The sequence below is a fragment of the Palaemon carinicauda genome, chromosome 1 (genome assembly GCF_036898095.1).
Source record: "Palaemon carinicauda isolate YSFRI2023 chromosome 1, ASM3689809v2, whole genome shotgun sequence".
Taxonomy (NCBI): domain Eukaryota; kingdom Metazoa; phylum Arthropoda; class Malacostraca; order Decapoda; family Palaemonidae; genus Palaemon; species Palaemon carinicauda.
In genome coordinates this window covers 106,583,561-106,598,560 of record NC_090725.1, presented here as the reverse complement: position 1 = coordinate 106,598,560, position 15,000 = coordinate 106,583,561, and the positions used below count along the sequence as shown (strand labels likewise).

Sequence of the window (15,000 nt, the reverse complement as noted above, 5' to 3'; positions counted from 1 at the left end):
ATAGCCTAGTGAGGAAAGGAAATAAGGAAATAAATAAATGATGAGAGTAAATTAATAATAATTCATTCTAAAAACAGTAACAGCGTCAAAATAGGTATGTCCTATATAATCTATAAAAAGACTATAAAAAGACTCATTTCTTTAAAAGGCTAAAGAGCAAATAGAAAGCATAATTATTGCCCAATTACCTCCGCTAACGAAGTTGGGAGGAAATTATGTTTTCGATCCTGATTGTACGTTTGTCTGTTTGTGAACAACTTCATGGTCACAATTTTACTCATAGAGTAGTGAAACTTTCAGGGATTAATTGTTATGTTGAGACGTGGAAGTGATTCAATTTTGAAAGTCCTAGGTCAAAGGTCAAGGTCAAGGTCGAGCACAGGGTCGACCGAAGTAACATAAACCTTAACCCCAAGTTCGCACATGGTTGTTACACAGACTTCAAATACGCTTATGGTTTAAATTGATTCTAGGAAAGGCAAGCTGTTTTCGAGAAATAAGCTGCCATGGCGGAGGTCTGCACTCTCAGAGTACTTGTCTAGTCAGTTGTTGTTTCTGCTCATAGGGATTGTGATGGCCTGGTGGTAACATCCTTGCCTTGTAATTGCCAGACTGGGGTTCGAGTCACGCTCAAACTCGTTAGTTCCTTTGGTCGCTGCAACCTCACCATCCATGTGAGCTAATGATGGAGGCGGGTTGGGGGAGACTATAGGTCTATCTGCTGAGTCACCAGGAGCCATTGCCTGACCCTCCTTGGTCCTAGCTTGGGTGGGAAGGGTCTTGGGCGCTGATCAAATGTAATATGGTCTGTCTCTAGGGCATTATCCTGCTTGATAGGGCAATGTCAATGTCCCTTACCTCTGTCATTCATGAGCGGCTTTTAAACATTTAAATATGAAACAAGTCATTCAAAGCTCTAAAGAAGAAGAAATTGTTTAAAGCAATTCACAAAAAGACTAAATCTTCTATTAGAAACGAAGCATGGAATTTCAAGTATTAAATCCTACCTGATTCTTCATGGTAATCGACAAGGGAAGTCTTCTTCTTGTAATGTCAGAGACGGATATGGCATCAAAGGCGTGAGGGGAAGCCTTATATATGCACGGTCATCCAGACGTTCCTTTTTTCCAATAGCTCATTCACGAGAAAGATGGAATTTTAGTCTAGAAATTTGCATATATATCGAACATATTTATTCTTTGAAATAAAAAATGTATACAGTCTTTATGCTGTATGTATTAAGTATGTTTAGCCTGTTAGATGTACGCATGCGCTTTGAATTGTTTTTTTTTATTTACCAGACAAAGGCAAAGTGGCGCGGATATTGTGAGCTCTATGGCAAATGGGAGGCCGTCACTTTTTCGGCCCGAAGAAGCTAAGATGTTTAGGGGTCACAAGGATAAAGTATTTTAATCCCCGAAGAACAGAAGTGCAAACAAGCAATTGGAGGATCAAGATGTCGGTCATTGGTTAGAGATGTTCTCTATTCGGATGAAGAGGGACAGTGTGTGCAAAAAGTGAAGTTCAGCAAATAAGGCAGCCAAATTCTTTGTTGTTTAGTTGCTAAGGCCTTCCTCCCTCTTATTCCAATTTACTTTATAACCTTTTGTTTTATAAATCAAATTCAGGTCTCGATGGATGGGTTTAAAGGTTGCTCATGGATGGCAAAGGCAAGGGATACTGACAATAGAGACTGATTATTTATACATATGATCAGCGCCCAAGCTTCCTCTCCATCCAAGCTAGGACCAGGGAGGGCTAGGCATTAGCTACTGATGATTCAGCAGGTAGACTTATAGGCTCTCATAACCTCCCCATACGTGACTCACGAGGTTTGTGAGGTTGCAGGAAACTATCGAGTTTGAGCGAGATTCGAACACCAGCCGGCAGATCGCCAGACAGGGAGGATTCCAGTAGGCTACCACAACACCTTAAGGAATAAGAGAAAAGTGAGAAATTTGGTGATATGAAGTGTGATTTATTTTTAAGTATGGTGGGTGTGCTGGACTGTGTTCAGTGATTGGTAAAGTATACCTGCTGAGTCATTAGCAACTAGCCTATTGCCTGACCTTTTCTAGTTATATATATATATATATATATATATATATATATATATATATATATATATATATATATATATATATATATAACTAAAGCAAATGTAGTGGTTTCTGGTCTACTGAATGACAAAGGCCTCAGACATGTCCTTATTGATATCTGAGGTTTTCATCGCTATGCTGGCCTCTGCAGATTTGTGATGGTGAAGACTTTAGTTGGATTGCTCATAGCAAACCCTGACTAGCCCATCTTTGCTGATTGTGGCAATACACTAACGCTTTATTATTATTATTATTATTATTATTATTATTATTATTATTATTATTATTATTATTATTATTGTTGTTGTTTCCTAGTTGGAAAAGCAGAATGCTACAAGCCCAGGGGCTCCAACAGGGAAAATAGCCCAGTGAGGAAAGGAAAAACGAAAAATAAAATATTCTAAGAACAGTAAAAGCATTGAAATAAATATCTCCTATATAAACTATAAAAACTTTAACAAAACAAAAGCATGAAAAATTAGATAGAATAGTCTGCCCGAGTGTACCCTCAAGCAAGAGAACTCTAACACATTAAGATATTCCCACTCAGAAAGGTATATATATATACACATATATATATATATATATATATATATATATATATATATATATATATATTATATATATATATATATATATATATATATATATATATATATATATATATATATATATATATATATATATATATACACACAGTATAGCATTCTTAAATCTACAGTCCGTCACCGGTTGGATTTCTTCGCTTCAGCACTCTTAGGTCTTTCTTTTGTATGTCCAATGCAATTGAGTGAGATTCCTTTCAAATGTACCAAATTGAAATCTGTTTTGGGTATTTGTAAACACCTGTTTTGCTGTGGTGATGGTGGTATTTTCTGGAAATCTATTAGATATCTGATAGGCATCAGAAATTTTCAGTTCTGCAAGCATTCCATAGATCGTTATATTGTTACTGTAGAAGTGGTGTGAAGTTCTTTGGATTTCCAAATTACACAACTGATAGTTAATTTATCTTTGAGAACTTTACATAAGGTTTTGAGTACTACTTTAATGTTAAATGAACAAAGGAAATATGTGCATATGACTTCATTTCCAGGATTATTAACTTTGGTAAAATTATAACTGGTTCTGTTCTCCCAAATCTTTGTTGTAACTCCAGAAATGTTTCTTTGAGGTTGCAGTCCATTTTCAACAAAAACTTGAACCCGTCTTGTAACATGTAGGATTTGGGATACAAATATTCCATTGTAAAGTCAGTTACTCTCTGTATTATTACTTCATTGACATCCATGTTTGGCTTTTGGCCAGCTTAGTTAGGAGCGTTTTTGTCTTGGTTTTCTTATTCCGAAGTATTTGTAAAATCTTCTCCATTGGAATCTAGTTATCACCAGGAAGCATTTTATATCTGGTTAATAATTCGGCGTTAATTTGAAGGTTCTATTTGTATTAGTCTAGTAATGCTTGATGAATATGTTTATTGGTTGACAGTCAGGCATGTAATAAGAGCTTCCCTTTGCTGATATACCCTTCTTAATATATTTACTCCTTCCAAATTTTCTTAATTACAAGCCATTTATTTGTAAGTCTAGTATGTCATTCTGGATTACAAATTCATATTTGATCTTCTGAGAAACACATTCTGTCAATCCGTTCTTTGTCTCCATAAGAAATCGTCATATTCTCGTTTCACACAAGCGGATTGATGTCGTGCCTATTTGTCCGTGGATTAGAAATTAAAGTTAAGTGAGGCTGTTCCAACACCTACAGGTAGAACTCTTTGTGTAGGTCTTGGGCTGTTCACATGCTGCCTGCTCGGCGGCAGTGGTTTACCAGCTAAGTGCACTGGTAATCAGCACGGTTCCAGTGAAGTGGCTTATAGAAAGTATGAGGGTGCTCTGGAAAATTCCTTTTTTGTGGAGACATGCCTCCTTAAGAACGTAAATATTTCCGTACGGATAAAAATCTGTTCATATGAAGCCAGCCCTAAAGTCTTTCAAGATTTTCAATGTTTTTATAAGACTTGTTTCTAGCTTTTGGTGAGTTTCTTTGACTAAACGTTGAACTAGAAATGACACTGCATTTCTGGATAGAGGACGAATTGGAATTTTGGCCCCACATAATGAATTAGGGACACTACTTGTAATGTCTATAGTTTGTTCAAAATATATTATCAGAAATATTCTTTCATTCTGCCATGTTTCATATATTGTTTTGCTTTTTGATCCCTCACAACTAGCTCTCATCGTAAATTGATGGCCAAAGCTTTTATTTGTGATCAAGGATTCTAGTATTAATCCCCGGCACTGTCATTGAATTAGCTTGTAGTGCATACTGTACAGTATTTTGCATATTCCTAGTCATCTTCCGAATTCAGATCTTTCCATACTAGATACACATTTATTTCTGACAGTCTTGCCTCTTCTTATGAAAATATCAGTACAGTATATTGTTTTGCACCAGTTACAACCAAGTTTTTAAAGATCTTCCCAATAATTTAGTTGAATTGTTTGAACTTCAGAGTCACAAATGGTTTCTTATTAAGCAGGTTGACATGACTAAGTTTCATGGTTCATCTGATATTCATCTTATTTATTTTGTTTGTCATTTATCTTATTTTTATTGTTTATCCCTTGTAGCTAATTTTTACTTATCAATGTATTCTTCCATATTGGTCTAATTTCTTTATTAGAACTTATTGAGTTGTAGCATTCTTTATTTCTTGGTTGTGATAATAATGACAATAGTAGTATTAATAATCATAGTAATATTCTATTAATTATATTCGTTGTGTGATTTCATAAAACGTTTGTCTAATTAACAGCATATATTTTGCTGGGTAAAGGAACGTAGTCAGTAATTTTCAATCAACTAACTGCATTAATTTCCCTATTTTATATGATGTACCAGTATTATTGCTTTTTAGAATATATGAAACAATTCTTTCTAGCATGAGTATTTTTTTTATTATTATTACTGGCTAAGCTGCAACCTTAATTGGAAAAACAGGATGGTATAAGCCCAAGGGCTCCAGCAGGGAAAATAATCCAGTGAGGAAAGGAAATAAGGAGTCATATAGAATAGTGTGTCTCAGATCTCGGACCCAAGAGAGTTTAAGACCGTGGTACAGAGGCTGTGGCACTACCCAAGACTAGAGAACAATGATTTAATTATGGAGTGACCTTCTCCTTTCGTTATAAAAGAATTAGGATGGCAAAAGGGTTTTATTAGGCCATAGCAACTGTATGAATTCTCTCTCTCTCTCTCTCTCTCTCTCTCTCTCTCTCTCTCTCCTCTCTCTCTCTCTCTCTCTCTCTCTCTCGGCTGTTATTGTACAGAGTTTATTATTTTCCAATAATCTTAAATTTCGTCTTAGTATAATTTCTCTCTCTCTCTCTCTCTCTCTCTCTCTCTCTCTCTCCTCTCTCTCTCTCTCTCTCTCTCTCTCTCAACTGTTAGTGTACAGAGAGAATATATTATTTTCCAATAATGTTAAATTTCGTCTTAGTATAATTCTCTCTCTCTCTCTCTCTCTCTCTCTCTCTCTCTCTCTCTCTCTCTCTCTCTCTCTCTCTCTCTCTCTGCCATCCAGAGCCTTTAATAAAGGAAAATCTCTTCATGACTAGCCTAATAACGAATACACATGAGATAACATTAAAAATATTAACCTTTCCTCTGTTGCATATGATCCCGTCATGTCCTGCCTATTATATGATATTATGCAGTTGATTCTAATAGTCACACCTTCTTCATCGTGCGGCTCAGTACTACACAGTATTCTGGAAGTTTCATTCCAGCTGTGACCAAGTTATGGTATGATCTTCCTAATCGGGTAGTTAAATCTTTGGAACGTCAAACATTGCAGCAAATGTTTTTTATGTTTAACAATCTCTCTTTTTTATAGTTTATTTATGAAAGATCTATTTTAAGGTTGTTACTGTTCTTAAAATGTGTTATTTTGATTATCCATTACTTCTCTTGCAGTTTATTTATTTCCTCATTTCCTTTCCTCACTGGGCTATTTTTCCCTGTTAGAGCCCTTGGGCTTATAGCATCCTGATTTTCCAACTAGGGTTGTAGTCTAGCTAGTGATAATAATAATAATAATAATAATAATAATAATAATAATAATAATAATAATAATAATAATAATACTTTTGATAAAGTCTTTCCATTGGCAATCTTTGAATGATTGATTAATTGGAGGTTTTTCGGGTCCTGACCTCTAAGGTCATTGACATGATAATAATAATGATAACTATAATAATATATTTGTATATATATATATATATATATATATATATATATATATATATATATATATAGCGTGTGTATACTTTTTTATGAATAGTTTTATGTACCCCTTACACAGCTTTCTTTATTATTATTATTATTATTATTATTATTATTATTATTATTATTATTATTATTATTATTATTATTATTATTATAAATTCCCTGTAATTACCAGTCCTACAGCAGACACTGTAAGACAGAGATCCTCTCATGCTTCTTGTTGCATCGAGCTAAATAAATCACTCACAACGGAGACTACCTCGTTTGAAAGCCCGCATATGTGTGTATGTACGTGTGTGTGTGTAGGTGCCCTTATGACTGATTTTAAAAATACCCTGTGTGCCGTGGCAGCAAAAGAGGTGGAGGGCATGAGTCTCTCGTCATACCCAGTGCCAACCCATCACCCATCTAAGGCTGCGGCACCCAGCCCTCATATTTTCCTCTCGCCCATACGCCCACAGCGCCTCTTGTTGCAAACCTCCTCCTCTTCTTGTGCCTACTTCCCCCAAGAGTAAAATTCTGACTCATTCTTTTCGTAGATTTGATGTATATTTTTGTTATAGATTATTGGAAGTTTTGTGTTTTCCTGTTTTGTTAGTTTTATAGTATTTTTAAAGGTAATTTGAATTTTTTGTTTTCTAGTATTTTTTTTTTTAATATTTCTTATCTGTTTTACTAGTTTTCTAGTATTTTTTAAAGGCAATTAGAACTTTTGTGTTTTTCTGTTTTATTAGTTTTCTAGTAGTTTTTTAAGACAATTGGAATTTTTCGTTTTTCTATTAATTAGTTTTATAGTAGATATTTTAACGGCAATTGGAACTTAGAGCTTTTCTGTTTATTAGTTTTCTAGTAGACATTTTAATGGCAATTGGAACTTTTGAGTTTTTCAGTTTTTCTATTCAATTTGTTTTCTAGTTGTTTTTTTTTCAATTATCTAACGTAGCTGAGCTTTAGAAAAATATTCTTATAGTTTATAAATGTATGTAGAACTTCCTTTGGAAATTCATTCACTAACCATAAATGTTTTAGTTTAACCTTTTCCTTCTAAAATACTTCAACTTCCCTCTCTTGATCATCCTCAGAAAAAGAGTCTCTCCATAGTCTCTCCTTTCCTTAATCCTTTGTTTCGTACTGTTAGAGAAGCTTCACTTTAACGAAGGAATGTATTTTCCCTTGGTAAATTCTCTCATTAGTCTCTGTGGTGCCACTAAAAGATCCATAACAAATGCAATCTCCTTTTCCCCACAGCTGTAAGGATCATAACCCAGGTCTTCCATATTTACCATTCAGAAAAAGCTTTGGTAGTCTGTTCTGCAGTTTTACGAAATCTTAAGTGTTTATCTCCGTGATTTTAAAAGTATAACAACGTGTTATTATTCTTCAGTGTTGATAAATACCAGTGTGATGGAATTGTGATAGAAGGAAATATACTTTGGAACAAATAATTTTCGAGAGACAGAATCTGTTATAAGTAAGAAACTTGATTGGAACAAAGTTTTTTTTTTCCAAGAGAAAAAAATCCGTTATCAAATAAGAAACTGCTTTGAAACAAATATTTTTCCAAAAGACAAAGAATCCGTTATAGATAAAGAAACTTCTTGGAAGCAAAGATTTTTCAAGCGACCCCCCCTCCAAAAAAAAAAAATCCATCATGAAATAAGAAACTGTTTTGAAACAAAGATTTTCCAAGAGTCAAAAGAATTCATCGTATAATAGAAATTGCTTTGAAACAAGGAATTTTTTTCAAGAAATAAAAAAAATTGTTTTAGAGGACGAAGAAAACCCCGCTGGAGATTGAAGTTACAGATTTGAGAAGAGGTGGGTTGGCTGGTGCTGTTAAGAACACCATCTGGAAGAACATTCATTACTCCTTCCTCACCACCCTCGACATCATCATCTTCCTCGGTCTGATTTTTTCAGCAACTTCTTCAGGTAAGTTTTTTTTTCTGGCATTGCTGTCGCTATGTTCATCATCATCGATATATATATTTAAAACATGATGCAAAGTTGCAATTCAGTCATTGCTACCTAATCTGATTGAGAGGACGTTTCTCTCTCTCTCTCTCTCTCTCTCTCTCTCTCTCTCTCTCTCTCTCTCTCTCTCTCTCTCTCTCTCTCTCTTATGAGCAGAAATATTTTTCGTTCAGAAAAAAAAAATCCGCCATTGTGAAGCAAGCCTTAATGATAGTTTCGACGAACCATATCAACATTAATCACTTATTGTACATGTTTTATGCTAGATTTCTTAACCTCGTTTTTCATCTCTCATTAAACCGTTCGTTTAGTAAACAAGACTCTGCAAGGATAACTTCCCTGTGGTCATTGGTCATTCGAAAACTCAACATTCCCCAATTTGTGACCAGTTAATATAACATTCATTTCTGCTTCCAATTCAGTTGGCAAGAAAAAGATTCTTTGACATCGTAAAAATTATTTTGAAATTAAAGGGTAGACCTGACCCCTTTTCGTGTTAATTATAATGTTTCAAGGTCACTCATGAGTGGCAGAGGCAATGGACAGTGATGATGCCCTAGCAGGATGATTCCCTAGAGACTGAGGGTACACTCAGGTATACTATTCTATCTGTTAACTTATTTCCTTTCCTCAATCGGCTATTTTTCTTGTTAGAGCCCCTGGGCTTTAAGAATCCGCTTTTCCAAGTAGGGTTGCAGTTTAGTTAGTAATAATAATGATATATACATGTGATCAGCGCCAAAGCCCCCTCTCCACTTAAGCTAGGACATGGAGGACCAGGCAATTCTCCTGATAACTCAGCATGTAGATCCATAGGGATCCTTAGCTCATAAGGATGGTTAGGTTGCAGACTCTATAAGGAAATATCAAGCTTAAGTGGGTTTTGAACCCCAGTCTAGCAATTCGCCAGGTAGGGACGTTTCCAGTAAGCTACCACAACTATAACTATTAATATTGATGTTGTTGCTGTTTCGTGCTGCTTGCTAGCGTTTTCTCTTTACTTTTTAGTGATTATTCCCTTCTTCTTTAATGCCACAGGCAGATTACAAGTAGTAATTAACATTCCCAATGTTAATTCTTCTGCTCAGAAGAAAATTCGAAAAAAGTCTCATCTTTGTTTCTTAGCTTTTTGATCTTGTAATAAATAGTATGTCAATAGTAATATTTAGTGCTGGAAAGGGTGAATGTAGTTCGTTGGGACAGACGTAAACTTTCTTATTACTTGTCAAATTGATTTTCTTTATGGGGAAAACGCTGTATATCTTGGTCTGAAATGAGATTACATGAACCTAGACTTACGATTTACGAATTATGATTTAGTGTTACCTTGCCAGTAGTGAAGCTGGCTGGGAAGCAAACACAAGGTTGAGTCTTAGTCTTAGGATAAGCCATATATATGGCTTATTCAAATAAGCCATATATATTTTTGATACATTAATGTCTGGATTCTCTTAACGACCTCGGGATCAGAGCCCCAGGCGAAGTCACACAAAGACAAGAGCTTGTGACCGGCTTATTTGAATATGAAAAACACGTGTAAATGTGCAAAATTTATCATTAATCGAATGCCAAGTAACAAACTACCAATTAGCTACGATGGTGAAGATGGGTTGATTTCAATTCTAAGTACAAAACACCTGAATTCGACATGTATAAGTACAGAAGAAGTGTCATTGAATTTTATCTTTCTTCGTGGCCAAGTGGTTTAGTCACTGTCTATACAAGCTTGCCGACCAGGGTTCGATTCCCGGCCGGTCACAAGCTCTTGTTTTTGTGGGATTTCGCCTGGGGCTCTGATCCCGAGGTCGTTAAGAGAATCCAGACATTAATGTATCAAAAATACATATGGTTTATTTGAATATATATATATATATATATATATATATATATATATATATATATATATATATATATATATATATATATATATATATATATATATATATATATATATATATATATAATTTCCTGTCCTGCTCAACGACTCGGTCTCCCCCAGTCCCTCTGGTAAAGGGGAGAGGGAGTAGTCATACTCCGAGAGGTACACTCGAAAACCACAATCTCCCACAAATTGCCAGCAGGTTGTTGTTGAGATATGGTGAAGCGTGGGAAGGGTTGAACCTGTGTGTGCGTGTTTGTGCATATCTATCTAAATATTTAGCCGTCAGTTTTGACGACTACGGTACATTAGTAATGATATATTCTTTCACTTGTGATAACCTTTTTATAACGTGTACATATCATTTCATTTCGAACCATTGTTTTCTTAGTATGTGGGCTGTTCCTACGCCCCATATACTACGAAGACAATCCAATCCATCTCTGTAACTTCATCTCCTGTCTTTCATTTGTATTTATCTTCCCTTGTCCAATTTGATAGAGGACAGTTGACTTGGCAGACTCCTCACACATTCCTGCTTTGCCTTTCATACACTGTCTACAAGTCTCTCTCAATTATATTACACACCTTACTATATTAATTCTTTCTCTCATTCTGTGACTCATCTATTCTCTCATCTTAAAGCCTAAAGGACCCATATACTTCAATTCTTCAAGCATCTGTATGAAGATCAATTGTTCAATTTCCGTGGTATCAATGTAACTCCTAGCTATAATTTTTTCTACATTTAAAACTACTTTCTCCTCTTTCAAACACTTCCAAGCTTTTAAACTTGTTTCATTAGTTCCGTATCATTATCATTATCCTTAATCAATGCTTTACCAAGTATCTCAGGTCTCTAGACATTTCTTGTCTCATAACTGCACCTACATTCAGTTTCCCTTCTCCGACTGCTGGGATGACTCCATTCATTTAGACATAGAACAGAGATGAAGTCACAGCCCCAAATGTCTGTCAGACACACCTTTATACAAAATCATTCACTCTCTGCTGCATTTCCTCACGTGAGTTCTTTCACTCTTGAAAATTTTCCATCACTTGCAACCATTAATCTTTTATATCCTCAACAGCCTCCACATTTCTTGCTTTTTCACTTATTATGAAATACGCATTTACATCCTTACAATTTATAACATATATACATTTCTTATATATCAGTTCTGTCAAAAAGCATTTTTTTTCTAAGCCTATGTAAATCGCATACATAATTTTCTTTTGCTCGTAATCTCTTTACATAACGGTTAATAACAAACATTTGGTCAATATACCCTCTTCCTTGTCTAAAAATTAAGGTTATGTTATATTTCTCCAATTCTTACAATTTCCGGTAATCTATAGAAAGTAAAACAAATATTTTTCCTCTCCATTTAAAAATATTTCCCATCCAAATGTACAGTTGAAAACAGGAATTCCTGGTACACCTCTCTCTGAGGAAGTGCACCCAGACACACCCTTACTGTGCGGCAAGTTCCTTTTTCTTTAGCCCAGCCCACCACCTCTGCCGACTTTACCTACACTATCTTTTTGGTTACTCGTTGCGAAGTAAAGGTGTGACAGGGTTCACCTCTTCGTAGCAAGGTGTTTGAAGATTTAAAGGCCGCTCATGAATGGCAGAGGAAAGGGACAGTGACATTGACCCAGCAAGCAGGACAATGCCTTAGAGACTGACAAGAGCCCAACCCCAAACCCCCCTGTCCACCAAAGCTAGGACCAGGACGGGCCAGGTAATGACTGCTAATGACTCAGCAGATAGACCTATAGGCTCCCCCAGCCCCCCCCCCCCTCCAACCTTAGCTCACAAGGATGGTAAGGTTGCTGACACTAAAGGCACTAACGGGTCTAAGCGAGACTCGAACCCCTGTCTGGCAAACACCAGGCAAAGACGTTACCAATCAGGCCACCACAACCAAGGACTTATGAGTCCAACTGTACATTAAAGACTATATTCAGCCAATCAATTATACTATTTCTACCAAATCACTTGCAATCCTGTCAATTCATGGTTTCTATCCTCTTTCCTCTTAGTTACCCTCATTGTTATTATTATTATTGTTAAATGCTAAGCTACAACCCTACAGTAGTTGGAAAAGCAGGATGCTATAAGCTCAGGGGCCCAACAGGGAAAATAGCCCAGTGAGGAAAGGAAATAAGGAAAAATAAAATATTTTATGAATAGTAACAATATTAAGATAAATATTTCCTATTTAAACTATAAAAACTTCAACAAAACAAGAGTAAGAGAAATTAGATAGAAAAGTGTGCCCGAGTGTACCCTCAAGCAAGAGAACTCTTACCCAAGGCAGTGTAAGACCATGGTTCAGAGGCTATGGCACTACCCAAGAATAGAGAACAATGGTTTGATTTTGGAGTGTCCTTCTCCTAGAAGAGCTGCTTACCATAGCTAAAGAGTCTCTTCTACCCTTACTAAGAGGAAAGTAGCCACTGAACAATTACAGTGCAGTAGTTAACCCCTTGGGTGAAGAAGAATTGTTTGGTAACCACAGTGTTGTCTGGTGTATAAGGACAGAGGAGAATCTGTAAAGAATAGGCCAGACTATTCGGTGTCTGTGTAGGCAAAGGGAAAGAACCGTAACCAGAGAGAACAGTCCTATGTAGTACTGTCTGGCCAGTCGAAGGACCCCATAACTCTCTAGCGGTAGTATCTCAACGGGCGGCTGGTGCCCAGGCCAACCTACTACCTTACCTAATGTTTCCAGAAGATTACTAAAATTTGCATTAACCCTTTGACACCCTTGTATTACTATTCTGAACCTCCCACTATTCTTACATATTCAACAGATCTCCAAAATATCCTCTCATTTGACGCAACCTCATCCACTTTTTGTAGCATTTCTCTATTTTCACTTTTGATTTTAAGTTCCCCTGTCCTTTAACCTTCCCCTTTGCATAAACATTAATATAGAACTATTTATTTTCCCTAAAGTTCGTTTTTCCTCCTCCCCCTTTTCTATTTTTATTATCTGCTATATTTTCTTTCTTATATTTAAGCCGTTTCTGTTTTGGCTACTCATTCCATCTTTGTGTATATCTATAATATAGATGATCTCCTTTATCATGCAATTGCATCTTAGATGTCATTCAATTTTCTATCTAAACTAGAGGTTCCCAACCTTTTTGTTCTTCTGTACCCTTTGGGGCTTTTTATAGATTCCTGTTTACCCCTAAAATTTTGTAATATACTTTTATTATGCAATCTCAGTGCAGATTACATCATTTACAGTACTGGCTATTCTGTTATATCCAACGTACCCCCTAAAGTTCGAAGATGTACCACTGGGGCTACATGTACCTCAGGTTGGAACCCCTGTTCTAAACCTTTCATTTCCTCATTCTATCACTTGATGACAGTATAGCCCCCTCCTACCTTCTTGTACCTACAAGCACTTCCTGCTGTCATTTGGATTCCAACATGGAATTTCCTATACTCATCAGTTCGTTACACCTTCCTGTCTTTAAAGCATGTTTCATATTTGTTTTTTTTCATTTGGAGTTTATAATCACTTTTTATCAAATTTGCATCTGTTATTTACATAAACAGCACTATTATCACATTTTCATGATCAACATGCTGAATAACAATTTGCTGTTTCAAATGAATTTTTTCACTATTGCTAATGATCATTATTTGTCACCCTGTCTTCAAATTACCCTCGACCTTATTCTTTATAACATTCACATTCAAATTCCCTCCTCAGTCTGTAATTTTTCTTGACAATCCCCAACTAACATTATAACAGATTTAAACATAAAACACTCAACGTTGCTCTCTCATGACTGCCTTCTGTCATACTGTACAAGTAATTCATCTGTTTTTTTTTTTTCATTAATACACCTATAGATATTTTAACAGTCATAAAAAGCATACCATAATCTTGTATTAGACTCTGTTTTAAAGTAAAACTGTCATTTCTGTATTTGTCCTCTATATGAACTAAATACTTAGAACCAATTGCCTTTTGCAACATACATCATCTACAAACTAAATATATCCGTATCTACCTCTGCTTGATAATTTTGTAAGTAACCGTATAGTTTCATTAAGTCTAATCACATCCACTTCTATACTAAATTGCAGAATTTACAATATATATTTTTTCTTCTGCACTGCATCACCCATGTTTAATTATGAGTAAGTGTCCTTAGCTTTCTGCAACTTTGGTACACGTGATGGATTTTGAAGTCTTGTGGCCCCAAAAGGCAAAGATGGTCTTTGATGTAAATATCAACCACAATGGCATTTAATACCGAATTCTACCTTGGGGAATGTAGATCCACTGGAAATTCATATATGATAAAGGCTTCTAGCTGGGCAAGGATTCGAACCTATATCCTGAGCCTAAACAGACTTTACCGTTCTCTGTTGGTAGGTCGATTGGTAAGGTCGTCCCTGCAGGGATTGTTTCGGCTCAGGGCTTAGGTTCGAATCCTTGCAAGCTCGACTGGTAAAGTCGTCCCTGCAGTCATTATTTCGGCTCAGGGCACAGGTTCGAATCCTTCCAAACCCGACTGGTAAAGTCGTCCCTGCAGGCATTGTTTCGGACTAGGGCATAGGTTTGAATTCTTGCCCAGCCAGAAGCATTTATCATAAATGAATTTCCAGTGAATATACATTCTCAAAGATAGAATTCGGCATTACATGTCATTGTGGTTGATATTTACATTGATTGAAATCACGGTCTTTGATATTCCTAGTACAAGACGTGTAAAAAGTTT

At 35.9% G+C, this 15,000-nt stretch overlaps 3 protein-coding genes across 7 annotated transcripts in view; 2 read left to right on the top strand and 1 right to left on the bottom strand.

Annotated features, from left to right (window-relative positions):
- Positions 1-1,132, bottom strand: part of LOC137650767 (prokineticin Bm8-d-like) — a 6,699-nt gene extending 5,567 nt beyond the window's left edge. The window contains exon 1 of the mRNA XM_068383926.1: positions 1,008-1,132. Within this exon, the coding sequence (XP_068240027.1) occupies positions 1,008-1,019 (12 nt within the window). The 5' untranslated portion in view covers positions 1,020-1,132. The remainder of the gene's footprint in view (positions 1-1,007) is intronic.
- The window catches only part of Snr1 (SWI/SNF related, matrix associated, actin dependent regulator of chromatin, subfamily b, member 1), a 582,028-nt gene that overhangs the window by 552,712 nt on the left and 14,316 nt on the right, over positions 1-15,000 (top strand). The window lies entirely within an intron of this gene.
- LOC137650708 (dentin sialophosphoprotein-like) overlaps positions 6,796-15,000 on the top strand; it is a 117,383-nt gene continuing 109,178 nt past the window's right edge. For 3 of the 5 annotated variants that reach the window (XM_068383884.1, XM_068383894.1, XM_068383874.1), the window contains exon 1: positions 7,396-8,324. The gene's annotated coding sequence lies outside the window, so the exon portion shown is untranslated. Of the gene's footprint in view, positions 6,904-7,395; positions 8,325-15,000 lie in introns of those variants that run through there. The other 2 variants (XM_068383880.1, XM_068383889.1) reach the window with 2 other exon arrangements.